The sequence below is a fragment of the Rhipicephalus sanguineus genome, chromosome 4 (genome assembly GCF_013339695.2).
Source record: "Rhipicephalus sanguineus isolate Rsan-2018 chromosome 4, BIME_Rsan_1.4, whole genome shotgun sequence".
Lineage (NCBI taxonomy): Eukaryota > Metazoa > Arthropoda > Arachnida > Ixodida > Ixodidae > Rhipicephalus > Rhipicephalus sanguineus.
In genome coordinates, this window is record NC_051179.1 from 173046186 (window position 1) to 173071047 (window position 24862).

Sequence of the window (24862 nt, forward strand, 5' to 3'; positions counted from 1 at the left end):
TTCCTTGGCCCTCGTCGGTTTTCAGCGCTGTTTTACTTTCCCAAAGATGGTGTCTTTGTCTAGTTAAATGTTATATCCTGACTCATGGCGGACATTTTCTGTTGTTTCATCGCTGCGACCATGCGGTAGATCACTTCTTTTGTTCCTTTTAGTTCTTATTTTTGGTATATATTTTACGTTGCAATAAACATGTGTACAATTATTCGTCAGTACTTGCGTTGTTTGTTACTTCGAGTTAGTCTCGTTTTTCGCACTGTTTACTCGTAATATTAAAACTAGCGATGTGACGCTCGCCCGATTGTCACAGTGCGTTTCCCGCTCGAACCGTGAGAAATCACGGCGAGACTAGAGGGGAGACACGACACGCGTCGCGTTTCCAGTAGCGTTTCTAGCCATGCCGTAATGTGGTCTTTCTGCGAACTCTTTAACATTCCGAGGGATGGCGACCTTAGCTTCTAGCTCAGTAAGGAAGCTCAGCGCCCAATAACCAACGCTCTTCTAGTTGTCACACCGCTTTCTCTCATTACACTCACCCCGTGCGAATAGAACGGTCAAGCAAGACTAGCAACGGCGCGAAGGCGGAGCCAATCTCGGAGGCCATAAGTAATGCGTCATGACACTAACTAACACCGACTGCGAGCATTTCGGTAGTCTCAGTGTGATGGAGGCTTTCGCTTCAATATTGTAGAAAACTCTACGGTCGGTGAAATGCGGCGTCCACGGTGAGGCGATTCGGTGACGACGCAGTTACTCTATTCGCCTTTCGCGTCAGCGTGTGACGCCTCCTTGGCAGCGTAGTGCTACTTCCAAATGGACTAACGGTGTTTCTCCGCCGACTACAGCTTCGAGTGCACTGGCACCGACTACTAGGAAGAGCACACCTTGCCGTTTCTCTCCTCAAATGACCATGCTTCGAAAGAATGCATGTCGAGTTATTGTTTATTATGTGCATGTTGAAGCTACCTTTGTTTGGGATTCACCATATGCTGTGTCCAGGTGTATGTTAATTACTACAGCTACCACAAAGGTTTAATAATGTTCATGGGCGTTTGTCGTCGGCATGGAGATGTGGCACCAGGCGCCAACGTGGGTGCGTCCACATGAAGTGGTGCTAGAGTTGCAAAAGACGAATAGACATTGTGCAAGCTCTCGTATATCAATGTATAATAAACAATCAACTACTTCAGCGAGGGCACGTTTCACGTTTGTGTTATACCGATTCCTACGATGGAGGCATCAAACATGTATTTTTCGACATACTGATCTTCATTTGCTATTTTACATACCTCTACATTACCAATGCACAAACATGAATTCCAGTCATTAATAGATCAACTACCAGAACTTTACCTCGTCCTTGAAGACTTACTAAAAATTGTTGAGAATTAACGGCCCAAAACCACGATGTGATTATGAGGGACGCCGTAGTGGAGGGCTCCGCAAATTTTTGACCACCTGGGGTTTCAACCTAAGTACACGAGCCTCAGTCATCTTGGAAAATTCAGTGCACATAGCAGCCTATGGGGTGATTCTCGCTGCGATGCGCATGGTCGTTTAATTGAGCAGTGCCTTATATCTTCTGGCGCATCTCTCTTGAAATATGAAGAGTCAAAATATTATAGCCTCGCAAACAACACTTGCCCGCCTATATATCTCAACATTACGTCTCCGTCCCTCTTACCCCTACTTAAATGGAAAGTTATCATGCATAGTTAGCGAAGTGACCACGTTCCAGTGGTTCTGAGCGTACCAATAACGAATGAACGCCTTCCACAGATTCCCGTATGTCACATTGACAAGCGCGATTGGGAACAGATTCAGAAACTTACATTTTTAAGTTGTACTGACATGTGTGTCTTAAGCACAGATGCAGCTGTAGAATCCTTTACAACATTTGCGATTGATGCTGCAGCTAAGTGTAGCCCAGGAACAAGTGGGCTATCTGGCAAACGGCGAAATGATGAGCGCCAGAACGTGCGCAAAAAGCAAAACAAAGCATGGGGGTTGCTTCGGGACTCTCCGACGACAGAAAATCTTTCCAGATTTAACAGCATAGATTCTCAAGGTAGGAAAACGTACCGACATGCTAGAAGGGAGAGTTGGAAGAAGTTTTTATCACACATCAATTCATATACACATGATGATAAAGCCTGAAACATGGTTAGTCGGGTAGCAGGATGACAGGCGTATTCACCGCCCCTAGTAAACACGCAAGGTGGCAGCTTGGAGGACCAGGTGAACTTCCTGGGCGCGCATTCTGAACAGATGTGCAGCTCGTCGCACTATTCCGAAGCTTTCGAATGGTACAAATCATGAATAGAAAAACAGAAACTAGAGCGCAAATGTACAAAGTTCAGGGCACACAACGAACCCGCCTGCTTAGCTCAGCTACAGGCCTTGCTAAACTGCTGCAACAAATCTGCCCCTGGTTCCAACAATGTAGCATATTAAATGTTGGTACACCTAACCCCGCAAACTCAAAAGGCCCTCCTTTCCCTGTACAATGATATATGGTTTTCTGGAGAGATTCCCTCTGCCTGGAAAAAAGCCATTAGTTTTTCGATTCTAAAACAAGGCAAGCACCCATCTTCAGTGTCGAGTTACCTAAAAGTTGTCTGTGCAACGTTCTTCGAAAAGATTATCAATCGCGGCTGCTTCGTTTTATCGAAGCAATTAGATCACTTGACCCATACCAGTGCGGTTTTCGACAGTATAGATCTACCTCTGACCATCTGATACGCATCTTGGCGCAAATTTGGGACGCTATTGTGCATAAGCAATTCTTTCTTTCGGTGCTTCTCGATATAAAAAAGGCCTGTGGCACCATATGGCGCTTTCGCATACTGAGAGACCTGTCACACTTAGGTGTACGAAGTAAAAGATGCTGACCACAATGGAAAGTTATTTGTCCAATCGCACTGTCCGTGTCTGAGTGAAAAATGTTTTGTCGCGACTCTTTGTTCAGGAAACTGGAGTGCCGCAAGATGGTGTCAAGAGTTGCGCACTTTTCATTATCAAAATAAATTGCTTGCGACCGCGCATCCCTCGTAACATGTTCTATTCCACGCATGTGGATGATGTGCAGGTAAGCTTTAAGTCTTGTAATCTTGCATTGTGTGAGCGGCAGGTTAAGATTAGCATAGGCGTACCAACCGGGGGGGCAATGGGGGCGCTAGCCCCCCACTTTCGACAGTGGTCAATGTCGGCTGCAGACTGCGAACTAACACGTCAGTCAAACTAACGCAGCAATAACGTAAATATGTCATAAAATTTGTCCGCCTATTCAGCCGTGACGACTGTCCTCCGTGTGTCATGACCACGCACTGTAGGCGCTGTGTGGTGTGTGCTGCCTATTCCACGCTTTCGCGTCTTGCGTTCGAGCATTGCAGAGGAGGCTGTTGCTCAGCCGGGCCTGTATAATATTATAGCAATCTGTCATGATTTTATTTTGTTGTGCCTGGCCTGAAATTATAGTAATCGGCGACGCAGATATGGGCGGCAACCAGTGGACGTTTTATAGCCCGATGAAACGCTCTTTTTTTGGAAATTTTGTTTCTTTAGCATCGCCACTGCTCCATATCCAAGCTACTGCGAGATGATGAGTGTGCAGAAGTGTCGAGTATTTTAGTTGGGCCTAGCCAGGATAGCTAAAAAAGATTCCCAGATTAATCTCCGATTAGCCTGCTTCACCTTGCTTATCATATGGTATGCTGCAGCGGTGGCGGCGCCTTTTGAAAAGACTGCCGAGTCGAGCACATTGAGAAGCCCAGCTTTCAAGTGTGCCCCGTAACTTGGTCCACCTCCCCAGAGAGATGATCAGCTTCCACGGTTTTCTGGACTAAGAAGGCTGCCAACCTGCAAAGGATGATGTCTCTTCCTAATAATGTTTATTTCTCTCTCTACCTCTCTGTCAGCAACGATGAGTTCGCAGAAAATTGTATACGCGCATGAGCAGTTCAACATCGTTATACTACTACTGAAAGTATCTATTATTCACATATGAATCCATCTCGGCCGCTGCTATATGTAGCCGCTGCCAATTTGATTGGCGGACAGCCTTCTTAAATTACGTTCAGAAAGAGACGCTGTGCGGCTATTCCGAAAAAAATATTGTTCAGTACAGTAATGCGCTGCCTATTGTGCAGACTTCATTTTAACGCCGCGAGTTTTCGCATACTCGTGACGTCGCCTAAGAAGGAGGCGATTTCATGCGCCACCGAAACTTTTTGACGAATAGCAAGGAACCAATGACCAATAAACACCACATTGAAAATTGTTTATTATTTTTTTTTCTTTACGCAGTCATGCGTAAATGATAATTACGCGGTGTATCACTTGCGCGCCACTTGTTGTGTCGTGTTACGAGAAGGTGCTTTGAGCGTGACCCAGAAACTTTCGACCAATCATTAACAGCTAACGACCTTTACGGAAGGAGGCAATGCGGGGTAGTTTAACGTTATAATAATACTAATATTATCTGGGGTTCAACGTCCCAAAACCGCAACATGATTATGAGAGACCCCGTAGTAGAGGGCTCCGAAAATTTCGACCACCCGGGATTTTAACGTTATAATCACTCACATATTTTCAAAGAAAATTTGAGCTTACACAGTTTGCGTAGGCTATATACTTGGTGGGGCCGGAGGGGAGCAGTAAAGGGGCCACTTCAGCGCTTTCCCGTCCACCCCCCACACAAGCTAGGAAAATAGGAGGGCAAGGAACGACACCTAGTATATAAATTCGTTATGATTTATAATTTTATAACTATACTCAAGCAGCTCAATGTGGCTTCCATAAATATTTATCGACTGAACTTGGTCTTCTCCTTTATAAACTCTTTACATTAGATGGCTGTAAGAGTGAAGAAATTGGCACTCGGATTATCTTGAACACTTCTGCGAAATACCTTGCTTTGTCAGCCACATATTTTGTTTAATAAGTGGAGAATTTAAGGTACTACAGTCATAGCAGATTCTTCATACTCATCGTATTTAGAACGCCAAATTGAGACTGGGAAGTTTCCTGATGCAATGCTTAGATGATCACGTTAAATGGTGAACGTCCGTCAGTAAGGACGGAGCATCAATTCTTAGACCTAATCCTAGATACGAAGATAACATTAACGCTTTGTATCCCAGTCAATCCAGTTGCGCAAGTAAATGTTTTTAGCGTATATGCAACAACAATGCATACAAAAGTTGGAATAAACCGAAAGCTTGGTAAATTTAGCTTTAGTTCTAGAAGAAAGCAACCCAAAAACCACCAACCTCCCGAAAATGTCCCAAAAAGGTTTTGTTGGGACATATGCTACTTCCCAGGAAAAACCCTACAGCGCCAGAAAACGTCCCGAGTACGCTTTAGCAACCAGCAATTTCCAACTTTATTGTTCTCCCAGAGACCTCCAAATAAGGGTTTCTCTTAATATCTCGGCTCCTGTTCAGAATGACGAAACGGTGTTTTGTGTGCAGCATTCAGACATCTAAATGCACATGTCAGCCAAATTTCATGCACATAAATCCAGTGGTGTAGCCAGGTGCGGGAGCGGCAAATTGGCGAATAGATCAATGTGCCACTCATCCCGCCCCTGGCTGCACCCCTGGGTTTAGGTGTAGTTTGGCTGGCATGTGAATTTACGCATTCAAATGTACCACCTAAAATGTTTGTGAAATAGTGCAAAGTAAACAAGATTTACTCTGCGAATTGATCACACTCACTGAGAAAACACACATTTTAATAAAAGTCCAAGTTGCTTCACTCCTGGAATAAACGAATGAATAATGGATAAATAAATGAATAAATAATGGATAAATAAATGAATATGAATACATAAATGAATATGAATAATGGTCAATGAATCGTTGTACACCTTGTACATGGTGATAATGAGTTGACGTTGCACAACTAACCTTGCCCCGGTTTCGGAACCTCATCGGGAAGAAAGCAGAACCAGAGAAAAATAAAATGAATTAAGGTGCACCTAAACCTGTGTTAACACTCCGCATAGCCTTCTACATGCATTGTAAGCCCACGAAACTCTTAAGCTGCTTGCCACACACAAAACGAATATGGAAGAGCATGCATGAGTACGACTTGCATAGTGTAATTAAGCCCGAGGGTAGTAAAAACAATGTTGCTAGATGGAAAACTGGGCACCGGACAATTCATTGCGTGCTGCTGTCGATCTTGGTAAGGCAGAAATCACTTAGAATTGGGGCAACCTTCAAATTAGTGCATGTTTTGCGATTTCTGCATAAAAATCTCCATGCTCCATCCAAGCAGCTTTGACTTTATTTACATGGAAATGATTTTTAGAAAAGCTCCCACAGAAACACCACATCTGCCTGTGGAAACAGTTTACCATACATGTTCTTTAACACAACCTTCGACACATTTTAACCAACCCTTCATGTGGCAGAGAATAATAATGATCTTCAATACCCATACGAAAAGTAGTACATCAGCCGGGATTCTCAATCTTCAAGAGAGTGACCCAATGCCTGGGAGTTATGTAAGTGAAAGAGTACGAAAAACTAAGCGATGCTAAGCACTTCTGCGGGTAACTTGCTACACTGAATTGTCAGGTCCCTTTCTTTGAAATAATTTCTCGAAAGCGAATGGCGTGCTTATCTCTCTTGGGCAGAAAAAAAAACTAATTCTAAGGTGAATGAGTTAACCTTCCTGACACTGCACACAATCCTGCGTGACACCATTCTGCACACGAGTTTGCCAGTCTGAGATTAGGGTTCAAGTTTAGGCCTTTCGTTTTTTATTTGTTTTTTTTCTGTTTAGAGTTGAACATCCGTCACATGCATTATATACATTTATTGTTTTTCTACACTAAAAAAGTTGAAAAACAAGAAATTGGTAACAACACAATGGTGATGTGCAAGTTTGTGTGCAATCCTAATTAGGCAAAGTTCTGTTGTGCATAACTTGCAATTATTGACCATGGTATTTGAACAAATAAACATGCACTCTAACATGCCAAATTTTGTCAGACCTGTCAAGTGTGCACTCTAGAAAAAGCATCAAAACATTACCATCAGATTGCTACTTCCCAAGGTTTCCTTGTCTTGCAAGGTGGAAAGCGGCAATGATTTCTCATGTATATTGTCGGTTAGAAACTGAATCAAATGAACTTGAGCTTAATTATGGTTTTAGAGAGCTGGAAGTCTTGAAATGTTAAAACGTTCGCTTGCACAAGTTACCTTTCTGCAGTCATGGCTGTGCATGCCGATAACGAGGTTTAATGGCCTCTTCCACATCAAATTCTGTCACTTCTTTAAACCTTTCACTCCTTCGGACAGCAGCGGAAACAAAGCAGTTGCAAGTGGTTCTACTACTAAGATAAATACTAACATGCTGCAATATCGACTAAGAGATGCTTCTTCTCAGACCATCACACATAGCATGATTTGGTTAAAGGGGCTTTGCACTACTCAGAATGTGTCATTGCACATTAAGAATAGGGAGAAGGTCATGTGTGGCAGCAACAACAGAAACCATACCAACACAGCTGAGAAACATTACTTACGCTTCATAATTACAGCCACCTTCCATTCACAAAACGGTACTTTGCCCTTCTGCCCAAGTCAGCTGAGTATTTTTGGTGCTCATTGCGATGGAATTCTTTGTTCATTTCATTACGTCTTTAAACTCTTCGGAACGTTCAGAAGATTTGAAGGAAGGCAGCTGCTTAGCGGGCGTCTTTGCACACACACAAAGTAAGAAATGTGACAATTTGAAGCTCAAGGGACAGCTAAAAGAACTAACCGAACAAGAGGAGAATATTTTAGGTTCACACATGCATAAAAATAAGCATGTTTGGCAGTTTATGCAAAATGACATCGCAATTACTTCCCTATAAATGGTCCCATCTGTAAAAAAGATTTTGTGACATGGCTTTTATTTTCTTCAGTGCATTTCCTTGCAATATGCATCTCCTGCACTGTTTGATTTTACTCATTTGTATTAGAAATAAAACTCCTCCTGCTCGAGCTTAATCAATGCTTTGGAGTATTTTAAAAAATAAGGTATAAATTATACATATTAATAATTAGCACTGGACCAAGTTCTAGGCACTGAATTTTTTTAGTGTAGAAAATATGTTCTCGATATCGAAGAACTGATTCAGTCATAGAAATGCCCCAGTGCACTAAGCTGGTCCTGCTAGAAGCGCGTAGAGAAAAAAGACAGATTGAAACTGTTTTTCCAAATGCTACAAGGAGGAGCAGGAGGAATAAACTTTTATTGAAACCAGCAGTACAAGGACAAATAAATACTAAGAAAGAAACACACATACTCACACCTGGAGAAAGAAGTCCTAAAATCAGCCATAGTCGTGTAATCCGAGGTCACAGCTCTAGTACCACTACTTTCAGGCATTCTTCCCGCCAGTCAGTGGAAGTGTGGAATAAGTTGCAAATTCCTGTTGTAAAACCTAATGACCTATCCTAATTTGAACGAGGTCTGGATGATCATCTGTGTGATCATAACGTTAAATTGTAATGTATTCAGAGTACACGAGCGTGCATTTCATTTTGCTGCATTCAAAGATTGTGAGCCCCGCCACGGTGGTCTAGTGGTTATGGCGCTCGACTACTGACCCGAAGGTCACTGGATCGAATACCGGCCACGGCGGCTGCATTTTCGATGGAGGCGAAAATGTTTGATGCGCGTGTACTTATATTTAGGTGCACGTTAAGGAACCCCAGGTGGTCGAAAATTCCGGAGCCCTCCACTACGGCGTCTCTCATAGTCATATCGTGGTTTTGCGACGAGTATTTATGATTTCAATTTATTACTTCATGTCATTTTGCTGTAATCAGTGTTTGTGAATAAAGTTGATTTCCATTTATTGCTTTATCCCCTTCTCTATAAGAACCATCGCGAGAGATTTGGCAGTAATGTTGAAGGGACATTGAAGCACTTTTCAAAAAATATGAGGTTGTGCTGTCATGTTATAGGATTTCGTGCTGCGAGCTTCAACATCACGTACAAAATTTGGATAAACTAGCGCAGACGACTGTATTTTGTCAAAAACGCGCAGCACGTGCCTCGGGCGGCGCCGCGATTCCTCCGCCGCTATGATTGGTCGAAGCCTCGTGATGTCATTGTGGGTGCCGCCAAGACTGCACAGAGAAGCAGGGATGATCATGAATGTTAAAGACGGGGCAACACACCCTAGAGTCGCTCAGCGTGAGGTACCGCCCTCAGCATAGAGAAAACACGGACGTTTCGGCCCCACAACCACCTGATCGCCCCCCCCTTCTTAAGGATAGCACGCGACGCACAGCGTTGACCGACGTCAACAACGAGCTCCCGAACTTCAAAAGAAGTATGGCAGCAGTAACCAGGTGGTATACACCTTTTCAAATTCTCACGCCCGGGGGGGGGGGGGTGCACAATGTTGAAATGCGCGCCGTCTAACGTGCAAGATTGGCGAAATCGCCATCTTAGACCGCGCGTACTCGTACCGGTGCGCTATCCGTTGGTGTGACATCTCTGCTAAAGCCTGAGTTTGCTGATTTTTAGTTTCTTTACACTGCTTCATTTGATATCGTTGCTGTCTGAACCGTTCAGCGGCTCGCATTCGCGCTTGCGACGCAAGAATGAGCTCAGCGTCTGCGAATGGCAGTGCTTCGTCGCCGGTACCAGTAGCAGCAAGCGTAGTACAAGGTCTATAACGGCGTGAAGTGTTAATAACCGGTAACTAGAGTGTCCTTGAAGCTGTCTACCGCTTTCCTTTATTGGTGTACAGAATGTCTACGGATTATGCACCAGTGTCACACCTCCGCGCATACTCGTTCGCGGCACGTAAATTTGTCAGGTGCAAACGGTAGACACCGCACAATCCTTCTTCACAGATACCTTGACATACATTCACCCCGACGACGTCGAAGACTAGGTCGAGGACGCATGTTAGTTGCCAGGTGTGCAACTACGAGGCACTGGTGTCGCACAACTACGTGCAGTCTGGCTGGGTGGGTCAGTCGCTGGCGCACAATGTGAAGGAAAAAGTCGTGCTGGTGAAGGGAAAGTGACACCGTCGCAAGCTGTGAACAGTAGGCCCCATCGCGCGTGGGTTTTCGCGAGGCCCTCCGGTGATGTACGGCGCGAGCAGGCTGTAGATGCCTAACCGGACAAGGTGGAGTTTGCATCCGTGTCGGCCGCTGTGTTATGGCCGATATCATGTACGAATCTGAACGATTCACGTAAGATTTCACGAACGAGTTACTAGGTGAGTCATCAGTGGCCTGTGTACCTTCCTATCCAGGATGCTGCACGGGAACGTTGCTTTCGTCGGTTGTCTTACCGCCAACGAAATACCGGGAACAGAGGCGTGACGATGGCGACAACCGGAAGTTCTTCCGATTTACTGAAGCCACCCACTGCTGCCGTAATTCCGGCGATGAAGAAAAACGATGCAACGCGAACATGCCACACTTGCACTCATCGCGTGGCGTACTGTGCTGCGGACACACGATTGCAAGCTAAAATATTTTTCTTCTGCTGCTTGTTCGTTCACTCTACACGACACAGTGATGGCCAGATGACTTGCTATGCGAATGCAGTAAATTTTCTGCCATGATAGTCACTTCGTATCGGAGACGGGCGCTCAACACAGTCACACAAACGCGTACCGAAGCATCACAAACACAGCAATGGCACAACCTAAAGCACGCTGGCAACGCTGAGAGAATGCCATCTACCCCTGCAGCTCACTGACTCGAGGCTGCTCCTGTGAAAAGGTGTATACGTCGATGCCGCGAGATATGGAGCGCGTATGCAGTTGCTTTCGTTGACTCTATGGGTATATGCCTTGCTATCGTCACAGTGAACACGGGACACACGGAGGCTGGCGCAGAAGCCGCGATGGCATCGTCATCAGCGGCTAGCTGGAGGCAGTCCTCGGCTTCGCGCACGGCCGCGTCTCGCAGGAAGCGGCTGGCACCCTTCAACATTGCGACCACGGTGACTCGGCGTCGCCCTCGACCCAGCGAAATTCTAGTCTTCCTCCTCTGGACTCCAGCACACAGCGATGTCCCACTTGCAGGCAACAAGACCGTCGATGCCGCGGATCGAGGTCTTACTCGACGAGCCACGGCATACTGCGTGGCCGCCGCCTCCACTGCCGAGAACGGGGCGTCGGGCTTTCCGGATTGAGACACTACGACAGCAACGCAGCAACAAGAATCACAATGGTCGTGTGGTGATCGCCTGACAAGTTTCAGACCTTACCGAACACTACAGGCTCGAGAGACTCGAATTCCCGCCACCGCACGATAAATTAAACACGAGCATGCCGTAACCCTTCGCTTACTACAAACACACTCATACCCTCGCCAGGCCGTCTTACGCTACTGCTACCCGAACCCTACCTATGTATGTGAAGTGTGCGGGCACAAAACAACGATGCGCCTCATGCCTCATGGATTTTGCCGGCAACAACGTTAATGCGGGCAATGTGCCTATAACGGCGGACGATGCCAGTACCACGGGAAAAGCGCTTTTAAATCCAGCGGCCGTGGCACCACACAGGAAGTCTCGAAGCCACTCCTTCGCGCACTAGGCCTGCTGCGGGGGCCGCAAGGGACATTCCGTCGGCGCCGTTGCCGCGAGGAGGCGGCCCTCAAAAGCTCGAATCTGAACGACGAGCTCTGGGCCTTCCGACAGGCCGAGAATTCCGCACGAGGCGAATGACTCAGAGCCGCCACCTGAGCGCACCAATGCCAATACTTGCGTCATAGTCTGCACAATAAAGCTTATTTCTTCCCTTTGGCGTAGGCGCGTGATACTACTAAACTCAACACGGATTTTCCAATGAGTTACATGGTTAGCTTTGATATTATCTTACGTCTTTTGCAGAGCTGTTACACACTGAATGATGTGCTATACAGGACTCCGAAGAAGATCGCGTCCAAAATATTTAGGCTTTCTTTCTTTCTTTCTTTCTTTCTTTCTTTCTTTCTTTCTTTCTTTCTTTCTTTCTTTCTTTCTTTCTTTCTTTCTTTCTTTCTTTCTTTCTTTCTTTCTTCCTTTCTTTCCTTCTTTCTTTCTTTCTATAGTTTTCAGTACACGTGTCATGTAGTTTATGACTTCAGCGACCTCCAAGCACCCATAAATCTGTTGCATTGGTTTCCATCTCTTTTAGGAACTTTGCACCTAAAAATGATGCTATGTACCACTACATTGTACCCTCACTCTATGCTGACACTGATGACATAAATCAAGTGCCTCGTATCCCCCTCATTCTCCTCCTCCACAGCAGTATGACGGGCGTTCTTTAAGCATAAAGAAACATTACAAAAACACCACCTGCATCGCTTTCCCAGAGTGCTTCTTCAGATGTGAAGGCAAAGCTTCCTGCCGTATATTCAAGCGAATAGTCTATATACCGTATATTCAAGCGAAGAAACGGGGCAAGCTTCGCTTCGCTTGCCCCGTTTCCCCGATTTAGGAAGGGCTCCTGAGTTCTTTCAATGATAAGCTGACTAGGCGCATTCGAGTAAGCGCTCTTAGAATTCGCACCATCGGGTTTACCGCGTGTACGCCCTGTGCACTCGAGGTCATTGCCCGCCGCTTCTTCCTTTGTCCGTATTTCATCGCCGGCGTATAGGACTTTTAACAACCCTGTCACGACAGGAAGATACACAGGGCGTCCCAGCTGTCACGCAGCACGACTTAAAAAAAAAGGAACGTCGCTACGCCAAGCACACCTAGTACATATTGACGCGTGTATACTACATGTGGACGACGACGACGATGGGGGGCTTTAACGGACACCATCTAGTGGGGCTGTGATTAGTTGAAGACGAAGAAGACGTTCCGCCTGTTCAGCTGATTTTGAACACGCTGTTTCGCTGCCGAAAGGTCTTCTTGTCTTTTCCTCGCGTTGCATCGCGACACTGGTGGAGGTGCTGGACCGCAACCCTGCCTGATGCTGCACACCCCTACCGGGAGCCGTTCAACCAGCCCGGACGCATTGTCACCTATTACAACTCCCGTGCATCGCTTCAGTCGGAGGTTGCGAGGCCTCTCTCCGGAGCTCACCCCCTCGCCGGAACCTTCTCTCAGGCGCCGCATACCTCTACCAATGGCCAACGCCAGCCCGCAACAGGTGCCCCAAGGCAGCTCTCTTCCGAATCCATCCCAGGTGACGCTCTTTCCACCATTGGTGCCTGATCGCTTTAGTGGCGGTGCCCATGAAGACGTTGATGACTGGCTTGAACACTATGAACGTGTTGCCAAGATCAATCAGTGGTCTGATCAGCAAAAGCTCTCCCGCGCCTATTTTTACCTCGACGACAGTGCTCGTACTTGGTATGAGAATAGAGAAGCCAGTCTGTCTACATGGAGCGACTTCCGACACCAGTTTGTTGATACCTTCGCCAACGTCGACCGACGGGACCGTGCTCAGCAGCTATTGGAGCTACGGGTTCAAAGACCCAATGAGACCGTCGCGATGTTCGCCGAGGATATGACTCGTCTCTTTCGCAGAGCTAACCCGAACATGACGGATGAAAAGAAATTGAGCTACCTCATGCGAGGTGTAAAGGAGCAGCTTTTCGCCGGGCTCCTGCGCAACCCTCCAAGTACCGTGGCTGACTTCATCAAGGAAGCTACGGCTATCGAGCGGGCACTTCATCAACGATGCAGGCAGTATGATCGAATGTCCAGCAGCGCCCCAATCAGTGCCGTCAGCATGACGTTTGAGAATCAGAGCGCCTTGCGAGATCTGATTAGGGAGATTGTCCGCGAGGAACTTCAAAAGTTGCGAACACCGGTCGTTGAAACACCCATCGCATCCGTCGTCGAAGTCGTGCGCGACGAAATCCGGCAAGCATTTTCGGCAGCTGACCCTGATGCCGAGCAGCGTCCCATGAGCTACGCCGCCGCTGTTCGACGTCCACCACTCGCTAAGCCATCGCCGCCGACGTACCGCCAGCCGCCAGTAGCACCTTGGTCGCCGCCGCAAGATGAGACGTTGAGGCGACCACCAGTCTTGCCGTACCGCCAGCCATCCACAACCGCGCCATGGGCAGCGCCGCAAGATGAGATGTTCAGACGTCCACAGATCCGAAAAACAGACGCATGGCGCACAGTAGACCGGCGACCACTTTGTTTTAACTGCGGAGGTGCAGGCCATATTTCCCGCCATTGCTGGCATCGCGGTGATTCGTTTCGACCTCTTCGACCATGGTTTGACGGCCGACGCGCCACCGACGAATACCTACCACGCCTCGACGACGCTTCTTTTCAAGGGCCCCCTCGTTCTCAGTTTGACGACTGCCGTACCACTGACGCGGAAGCAATGCCTACTCACCAGGCGGGTTTGGGACGTCGATCACGCTCTCCCTCTCCCGCGCATTCGCCTTCTTCGCACCGACGCATCTTCGCGGACCTTAATGGAAGGAGGTCACCCAGCCCGCGCCGGGGAAACTGAGCGCGGCGACCTCCGGGGGTAAGGTTGCAGGCCATCACGACGACAATAAAAAGCCCCCATTCTTCCCAGTGCACGACGCCGTAAAGCCGACAAGACGTGAGATCGACGAAATTGCGACCACCGACCTTACTGTTCTCCTTGACGGGCAGAAAGTGACAGCGTTAGTTGACACTGGTGCCGACTTTTCTGTTATAAGCCACGACCTCGCCGTCCGCCTCAAGAAAGTGAAAACGCCGTGGACAGGCCCTCATATCAGAACGGCAGGCGGCCAGTTACTAATGCCTACCGGAAGATGCACAGCGAGAATTGACATAGGAGGTTCTCCTTTCGTCGCGTCGTTCGTCGTTCTCGCGGCATGCTGCAGAGATCTAATCATTGGCATGGATTTTTTACGAGAATATGGTGCCGTCATCAACATCCCGGACAGTTTGATTACGTTCTGCAACAGTCCTGGCCTAGCTGATTGTCCGGAGGCGACACATAACCCTCTGCGTCTTACTGATGACGATGTGGTCCTCCCTCCTAGGTCATGCACGCTTGTTTCCGTGGCAGGTGATGCCCCGTTTGACGGCGAAGGAGTTGCAGACCAAATAAGCTCGCTCCTCTTTACCCACGGCGTTTCCGTCGCACGAGGTATAGTCAGTGTCACGGCTGGCCGCACGGACTTGCTGCTGACCAATTTCAGTGCTGAGCGCCGACACCTCCCAAAAGGCACGGCCGTCGCCTACTTTGACGATGTCGTGGAAGCCCAAGGCTGTTTGTCGGTACTCGACGAAGCGCCAAAACTTGATCCAGCACCCGTTCTTGACGTTAGCACTACTTTGTCAAATGACGAGCGACGGAGACTCCTTGAGCTACTAGCGGAATTTCAAGACTGCTTTTCGTCCACATCAAGAGTTGGTCGCACGCCTCTTACCAAGCATCGGATAATCACCGAAGACACTGTGAGACCTATTCACCAGAACCCTTATCGCGTGGCTCCAAAAGAACGCGAAGCGATACAACAACAAGTAGACAAAATGCTTGAAGATGACGTCATTCAGCCATCAAAGAGCCCCTGGGCATCGCCTGTCGTCCTTGTCAAGAAAAAGGACGGCAGCCTCCGCTTTTGCGTGGACTACAGGAAGCTAAATCAGATGACCAAGAAAGATGTGTATCCGCTTCCCCGTATAGATGACTCTCTCGACAGACTTCGACATGCTCGTTACTTTTCTTCAATGGACCTGAGGAGCGGATATTGGCAAATCGAGGTAGACCCGAGAGACCGCGAGAAGACCGCTTTCGTGACGCCAGATGGCTTATATGAATTTAAAGTCTTGCCCTTCGGTTTGTGCTCGGCGCCTGCTACCTTTCAAAGGCTCATGGATACCGTGCTTTCTGGGTTGAAGTGGAAAACCTGCTTAGTCTATCTTGACGACGTCATAGTGTTTTCCGCAACATTTAACGAACACCTTGAAAGGCTTGCAGTGGTTTTACGAGCCATACGGTCCGCTGGTCTAACATTGAAACCAGAGAAGTGCCACTTTTGCTTTGAAGAACTGCAATTCCTTGGTCATGTCGTCAGTCACAAAGGCGTTCGTCCAGATCCTGAAAAAATTACAGCCGTAGCACAGTTCCCTGTGCCATCCGATAAGAAGGCTGTCAGGCGCTTTCTGGGCCTCTGTGCCTATTATCGGCGGTTCATCGCGGACTTCGCACGCATTGCGTCACCATTAACTCGTCTCACAAGAGAAGACGTTGCCTTTGAATGGAAAGAGGAGCAGGAAGCTGCTTTTAATGATCTGCGCCAGCGTCTACAAACGCCTCCGGTACTTGCACACTTTGACGAGGGAGCCCCTACGATGCTTCATACTGATGCCAGCAATGTAGGACTGGGAGCTGTCCTTGTGCAATGGCAGGAGGACGCTGAAAGAGTAATCGCCTATGCAAGCAGAACGCTAACACGCACAGAGGCTAATTACTCCACGACTGAGAAGGAATGCCTCGCCGTGGTATGGGCGGTTACGAAATTTCGCCCGTATTTGTATGGCCGCCCCTTCAAAGTTATTAGCGACCATCATTCTCTGTGCTGGTTGACAAACCTTAAAGATCCTACCGGGCGATTAGCGCGTTGGAGTCTCCGGCTCCAGGAGTTCGATATGACGGTCGTGCACAAGTCGGGGAAGCGACATATGGACGCTGACTGTCTGTCCCGGTCACCGATTGAGTCGGCTGTTTTACCCGATGAGGAGGAAACAGCATTCCTTGGTGTTCTCGACACGTCCGCCATTGCGCAGCAGCAACGTGACGACCCTGAGTTGCTTGGTCTAATTAATTACTTAGACGGAAGATCTCAGAAAGCACCTAGGGTTTTCGCAAGAGTATTGTCATCGTTTTGTTTGCGAGACAGAGTACTCTACAAAAGAAACTTTTCGTCGACCGGATCCACCTATTTGCTCGTCATCCCGGCATCACTTCGCACCGAAGTACTTCAGGCATGCCACAACGAGGTGACTTCTGGCCACTTAGGCCACACGCGAACATTGGCCAGAGTACAGCAAAGGTACTACTGGCCACGACTCACCACATCCGTGAAGCACCACGTTCGTACTTGCCTCGACTGCCAGCGACGCAAGTCACCTCCGACTAAGCCAGCTGGCCTCCTGCAACCCGTTCAGGTCCCACGAACACCGTTTGACCAAATTGGAATGGATATTTTGGGTCCACTTCCAACTTCAAGCGCAGGAAACCGCTGGGTTATCGTCGCGACCGACTACCTCACCCGTTATGCCGAAACAAAGGCTATTCAGAGAAACACAGCAGCGGAGGTTGCACGATTTTTCGTCGAGAACGTTGTACTGAGGCATGGTGCACCAACTGTCGTGATCACAGACAGAGGACAATATTGTTCCGGGCCCAGGGTACTGTAGTAGGCTTAACTAATTTTTTTCGTGGATGAGGTTTAGTTAATTGGTTCTAATTATGTTTCTAACTAGACATACATGCACCTAATCATTAAAATGTCAATGCATATGTAGGCATGTTGAAATGACATCTAACTGCGCTTTTTTCAACAACGTAGTAATTGCGTGCTCGCTTTTTTTAGTTAATAACGAAAGTCCGCGAAATCTGAAAATTGACACCTGACAACTACAGCACGCATCAGGAAGCAGCACCCTCAAACAAGCTCAATGTGATGTAACAAGTGAAGATTACGCTCCCACTTCTTGCAGTTTGGAGCGTAGCCACGTGTTATTTTTCATATATCGCGAGCTTTCTGTATCAGCCAGTAAAAAAGAGAACGTAATTAGTTGGTTCCTGAAAATAGCGTAGTTAGATGTCATTTGAGCATGCCTACATATGCCTCACTGACATTTAAATGATTGTGTGAGAACTTGTCGAGTTAAAAACATAATGAGGAATAATTACCTAAACCTGAATAAGGAAAAAATTAGTATTGGCTACTACAGTTGCTAGGAAAAGTATACACTAAGTGTGCTTCGTCGCCTCAAGACGATACTCGTTTTTTTTAATCGTGCTGGTTGATAGCTGGCACGCTCTGTATATATCACGGAGTCATGGCGTCGACGAAGACAGCAGTCGGCGTGTTCAAGATGAAACGTCGGTCTTCCTGGGCGTGTACCGCTGGCCGGCTGGCGGGCGGTATGACGTCGGTGGTGGTGGCAGTGGTGCCTGGCGGCGGAACTGCTACGGCGGCGCGGCGTCTTGACGTTGGCGAGGAGGCGGGCGTTGTGTCGGGCTGCAGCAGCAGGGTGATTCCACGAGAGATAGAACATGCCTGTCCGGTCGCAATTTTCGTTTTGCCTGAGATTTTTATATGTTATGTGGGCATATTGAAAGTTCACGGAACGGAAAATTTTATTTCCGAGAAACGCTCCCAGCGTGCCAAAAAATATTTGAAGGTGGCGGCGCGGACCTCTTGTTTTTGTTCTCTGCAATCTTTTCGGATTTCACGGCCGAATTTAACGTGAACTATAAATGATGTGTCGAAATTTTTTGTTGGTTTTAGTACGCATTACTGTGAATTACGTCCACGCTTTTTTATGCCGTCCTCAAAAATAAAAAAATGTGAAAAAAATGGCAATCCCGGTCCGAATCAACAAAGTTTGCTAAGTTTGATGAGCCTTAGCGCCTTTCCTATTTCACCCAGAAACTTCAAAACAGTGTCAAGTATTTCAAGGAGCCTTTGCAACATTTATTCGGAAGATCGTTTTCCTACAGGCAGCGCAGAATAAGAAGAAAATAGTTAAAGAAAGGAGTGTTTTCCAAAAGTCCATTTTCAAAAAATAATGAAAGAACTGCGGTCTCAATTTTCACGACATTTTTTTGTCGAAGAGCGCTTATGTCAGTGAAAACACCATGTTAATATGTATGTCCTCATTTACTTTGTTCACGAAATTTAACGGGCCAAAATTACCCTTGCTGTGTGTGCTCACTTCAATGCGATTGATAGTTGTCATCAGCTTGCATTGCACGTAAATCAAGTTTTAATTATTTTCCTGCATTAAAACTTTGCTCTCACGCCCCGCCACGGTGGTCTAGTGGTTATGGCGCTCGACTGCTGACCCGAAGGTCGCGGGATCGAATCCCGGCCGCGGCGGCTGCATTTTCGATGAAGGCGAAAATGTTTGAGGCGCGTGTACTTAGATTTAGGTGCACGTTAAAGAACCCCAGGTGGTCGAAATTTCCGGAGCCCTTCACTACGGCGTCTCTCATAATCATATCTTGGTTTTGGGACGTTAAACCCCAGATATTAAAACTTTGCTCTGGTGTCTTGCCGTCAAAAAAAAAACATATTCTCAAACTTTAATTATGTCTAGCGTGTGCGGGGGTGGGCTGCTGCCGCTCTTTAAAGCTTGACGCGTACGCAGTTTGCAGCTTACAACCTCAACTTACCCCTCCGGTATTCGCTAATCAAAAGCACGCGAGACACCACGAACACATGGTTTAGGTCACTTTGTCAAAACTCTCCTCTGTATGCAGCGAAGGCCAACCTAATCTGTAACTAAATGCCACAATCAGCAGGCGCGCTGTTATGCAGTTGTTTTCTCACTGCCTGCTTGCTTCCCTTCCATTACGTGCATCGTACGCTCTAACCATCTTCCCCGTTCGACGCACACTGTGCCTAAACAACATTTGTAAAAAGTTAGATCAATGATTTCCGAGCCGTTTATTTCACTTCCCGATATCACATGTTATCGGTGTCGCAAATAGACGTCAGACTCTGGAGTTTCCAAGATGTGTGGCGCCACCTGTCGGAGAAGTATTGAGTAGTGCATAGACCGACTCTCTCGCACAGTTTGCTATGGGACCAGGTGCAACTAGCGAGTGCGAAACAACGATTGAGCTTAATATCGCGTGTGTTTGCGCATTTAGCACTTAGAACGAGAGCTGTGAATTGTTCTCCGCTAGTCGGACGCGCCACCGAGCCGTTGTGAAGTGCTTGCTGGATCACTCGCCTGAACGACGGCGAAAACAGCAGCAGACGAGAGCCCTCCGCACGCTACGAAGAAACTCCGCAAAAGACGCACTGTTGCGTTGTGAATTGCCACGGACGTAAAAGACGGAATAACAACGTTCAGTTTTACCGATTTCCATAGTTGTCGTACGAAGAAGAAAGGCGAGAGCGCTGGATACGGGCCGTTGCGAGCGTGTTGGGTAAGCGAAGTACCCGCATTCTCCACAGCCGGTGGCATGAATGTGTCATGTGTGGCTCTGCTGTTGTTTTGCGTAGCCCTGATGCAAAACCGTGGTAACCTTGACTATGAAGCTCAGCAGAGGCTCTGACCGCGGTGCTTGTCGTGTAACACGAAGTGAGCAGCTAGAGGCAGACTGGAGACGCGTGATACGCACACCGCGACGAGTTGGTCGTCACAACACAGCATCGCGGACGTACGTACGTTTTGAAGGCTCAGAGTTCTGGTTCTAACTAGCTAACACCACGTGCGTCATACAAGTAAATCGCAGAATGTTGGTCGTGACCCCCTTCAGGTTTGTTTCGCCCGTGTCCTCCGCGGTTGCCGTAGCTATCTCGGAGGCCACGGTTTTGCCTTTGGTTGTACCCCGCGAAAGTGGACACGCACGTATCCCCATTTGCAGTACATACAAACGGAAGACGACCATCAAGAGACCATTTGAGGATGCGTAATAAAACACTCCAATGCACAGGAAGCGAGAGATGAATTAAGGGAGAATGCAACTGAAAAGGCGAAAATCGCCGGAGTTCGCCCCTGATGAACCGAGTTTTGTACCACTGATCGTAAGATGCATGGCTAAGTAAATTGATCGTGTATGTAGGTACTTTATCGCTGTGGCATACGTATATACCCGATTTTCACGCATTTAGGCTGTAGAGAACGGATGTCGGAGGGCTTGCCTCGAACTCGGTGTCGTGTGATGCTCGCTTGTACTTGCGAGTTGCAGCGCGCGGGAATAACTAAAACTTATTTTGCATTGTACTCGCAGTTCGCTTTGATCAGCTTCCTTTGTTTCTGAAGCGTGGATTGGCGGAAGAAGCTTTCCAGGTCCTTGATTTTCAGGAAACCGCGCCTCGACACCAACGAAAGAGGAGGGTTATATTGCGGCCTATGCACATTCGCTTGCGGGCGGCTCTCTTTGCACTACCCAGTTAGTGCCAGGGCTACGATGAGGACGCTGGTGGCAGTGTTTTTCGCAGCGCCGCCTGGGCAGAGTCTGACGTCTATAACGTCTTCCTGTATCATCTCGACCTTTACCTCAGCGTTTCAACAGCCAGAAAACGTGCGGTGCGGCATGATTAAGCCATGAGTGGCCGAAGATACCGAATTTGTGATGTTTTGTTGCCACTTTACTAAAGTGCTTTCCCACGTCGAGGACAGCAGAGGTCACTGGTGGCGTCATGCAGACGGACATTACCCTTAGAGTTTTCACAATGAGTGTGGCCTGCAAATTAATTATTATAGCCCAAAGCGGTTAGACACCCTAAGTGATAAAATGTTAAACCGTGAACAGTTCTGCAAAGGCATTCATGATAGCTGCGCAGATGTGAGATAATTTGTGCGGCGCTGTTCAGTATAAACATTTCGAATTGCTCTAGGTCTAGCTGTTCACGACACGCGATGCGCGCGGCCCATGACTACGTCCGATTGTTCTGTGCCGATTATTTACGCGTTCACAAAAAGAAGATTGCTGAGGAAAACGTTTTCGTTGCGCATTTTTTTCTTTGCTCTTTTTGTTGTTGCCTACCTCCAGAAGCTACTGTCATATGCTGAGGATCTTCGCGACATCTGCGAAGTCTGCTTGCATTGCTTTACGCTCCTCAAGGAAAACATGTCTACATCTAACCGCAATGAAGTAGACCAGGCATTTCTTCAGGAAGGAGAATCGATTGATATCTTGAACAGGCGCGCCCATCTTCACTCTGATGATTGTAGGCGAGGTTGTAGGCTGAAAACTGTTTACACGTTAGCCATTTAGAGGGCGGCAGCAGCCCACCTTTGCACATTTGCACACGTTAGACACAACTAAAATCCGAGAACACATTTTTCTTGACGAAAAGCCACCAGAGCAAGGTTTTGCTGCAGCAGAATAATTAAAACTGAGATATACGCACAATGCAAGCTAATAACAACCATCAGTCGCACTGAGGTGAGCACACACATCAACGGTCACATTGGCGAGTTATATCTCGTAAACAAAGCAAATGAGGACATATAATATTAAAACCGTGTGTTCACTGACATAATCGCTCTTCGATAAAAAATTGTCGTCAAAATTGAGACCGGATTTTTAAATTTTATTTCTTTAAAATGTACTTTTTTGAAAAAAGCCGCTTCTTCAACTATTTTTTTTTTCTTTTTTTGCGCTGCTCGTAGGAAAAAGATCTCCCGTATAAATGTTGGAAATGCTCCTTTCTATAGTTGACATTGTTTTCAAGTTTCTGTTTGAAGTAGCAAAGGCGCCAAGGCGCCTGAAACTTAGGACCCTTTCATGATTTCGGCCGTGTTTGCCATTTTTTCACATTATCTTCTTTTTGAGGACGGCATAAAAAGCATGGATGTAATTCACAATAATTCGTATTAAAACCAGCAACAAAAAAATTTCGACACATCATTTATAGTTCGCGCTAAATTCGGCCGTGAAATCCGAAAACATTGCAGTGAGCAAAAACAGGAGGCCCGCGCCGCCACCTTCAAATATTTTTTGTCGCGCTGGGGGCGTTTCTTGGAAATAAAAATTTCAGTTACGTGCACTTTGAATGTGCCCACATAACATATAAAAATCTCACGCAAAACAAAAATTGCGACCGGACAGGCATGTTTGATCTCTAGTGGAATCACCCAGCATAGCTCATTGGTTGCAGCTGCGACTGCGCTGACTCGGGAATGTCCAGCGACTGCTGGATTGTTTCTCGGACGATGTCTGCGATCGAGGCAACTTGAGCTTGGTACGATGCGGAGATTCGATGAAGTTCTTCGCCCACTACGGCCCTTATGGTTTCGCGCAGGTCGTCAGAGCCGATGGCATGAACAGCTGCGCTGTATTGGATCAAGCAGAGGTTGTATTGCCGGGTGCGCATTTCCAATGTGCTCTCGATTGTTGTGACCTCGGAGACAAATATCTGGACTGTCTTGGGTGGGCTCCGCATGAGCCGAGCGAATGAGCTCTTGACTTACACCTCGCATAAGGAAACGGACCTTCTTTTCCTCGGTCGTGTTAGGGTCGGTGTGGCGGAAGAGTCTGGCCATCTCTTCCGCGAAGATTGTCACCTTTTCGTTCGGTAGCTGGACCTGTGTTTTATATAACACGACGCCCCTTCCCGTTCGCGCGACACTGCTGAATGCTGCGAAGAAGCTGGTCCGCAAGATGTCCCACGTTGTCAGGATAGACTACCTGTTCTCGAAACAGGTCCCGGCACTGTCTTCCAACACGAAATACACATAGCGTAACTTGTCGTTGATGTCTCAGCTGTTGAAGGCCGCAGTCTTCTCGCACCACTAGAGCCACGTTTCTGGGTCCTCACATCGTGATCCCCGAAAGCTCGGCGGCTTGCTGTATCACGATCGCGGGCGGTGGCGCAGTGGCTGTCATTGTTGCCGCAGTCGTGGTCCTGGCATTGGTCTTCCGAGTCTTCTCGGGTAGAGCCCCGTACTCCGGTGGTAGACCTTGTTGCCTACGGCTAGCTCGCTGGTCGTGGTTGGCGTCCATGTCTTCTCCGCGCTGTGGCCTGGATTCACGGCTTCACTGGGGCGTCCGGAATACGAACGAACGGTTCCTCCACCAGATGTCACGGGCTCATGACGTCGACGACGACAGCAGTCAACGTGTTCAAGGTGAAACACTATTTGGCCAAACTTGTAGCCGGGAAATCAAAGTCAAACTACAGCAATACACGCTGCACACTGATAGTGGCGAAGAGGGCTCATGGCTGGGGCTAAAACTGCTCATGGCTGGGGCTTTCCAGCCTTTGCAGTCTTATCACTGGTGGTCGCACAAACCCTGGAATAATCTAGACTATTCGCGTTCTGCGCGCAATCAAAACAATGTGATCTACTACAACACCGAAGCTTCTTGAACACTGCGGCGCGGTCAGCGTCGAGTGTTGCTAACCGTACTTGCTGGTCAAACCCGAATACATCAAAATAAACCAAGAAGCGCGCACGACACTATATATATATATATATATATATATATATATATATATATATATATATATATATATATAGTGCTCACACGACGCGATGACGTGCGTCATCGCGCTGGGGTCTTGAACAACATCGCCGATGCCTTGACACGCAACTCACGCAACCCACTCATGCGCGTTGAAGGAAGCACGCAAAATCACATCTATTTTGCCCAAGTAAACGTGCGCAAAGCCCAAGAAGAGGACGAGGACTTGGTGCCAATCATTGCATCTGTAACGGGCACGGAAACAAATCCGTTGTTTGCAATACGCAATGATGTACTGTGCCGTCGTCAGTGGCACCACGACCTCTCGGAAGAACGCTACCTCTTGGCTGTTCCGAAATGTCTGCGTACCGAAATACTACGGGCCATTCATGATGATCCCGAAGGAGGGCACATTGGACAACGAGCCACGCTTCGCAAGCTGCAAGAACGCTTCTGGTGGCCGAAAATGCAGAGTAATGTGCAAGAGCCAGTTGCGAAGAGTGTCAACGGTTTAAACGACTGCCGGGGTGTCAGCCTGGACTGTTAACACCAGTGCAGATACCCGATCAGATATTTCATACGGTGGGCATCGATTACATAGGGCCGCTACCCACCACCACTGCTGGAAACCGCTACATCATTGCAGCTGTGGACTATCTGTCCAAATACGTAGAAGTGGCAGCCGTACCATCTCTTGCCTCCGTTCGTTTAGTCAATTTCTTGCAGCGCAGATTTGAATGGAGGCATGGCTTGCCAAAAAAACTTATC

At 47.6% G+C, this 24862-nt stretch overlaps 1 protein-coding gene across 1 annotated transcript in view; it reads left to right on the forward strand.

Moving 5' to 3' along the window:
* Positions 1–13513: 13513 nt before the first annotated feature.
* The window catches only part of LOC119390905 (fatty acid synthase), a 277784-nt gene continuing 266435 nt past the window's right edge, over positions 13514–24862 (forward strand). Inside the window, exon 1 of the mRNA XM_049415426.1 lies at positions 13514–14104. Within this exon, the coding sequence (XP_049271383.1) occupies positions 13514–14104 (591 nt within the window). The remainder of the gene's footprint in view (positions 14105–24862) is intronic.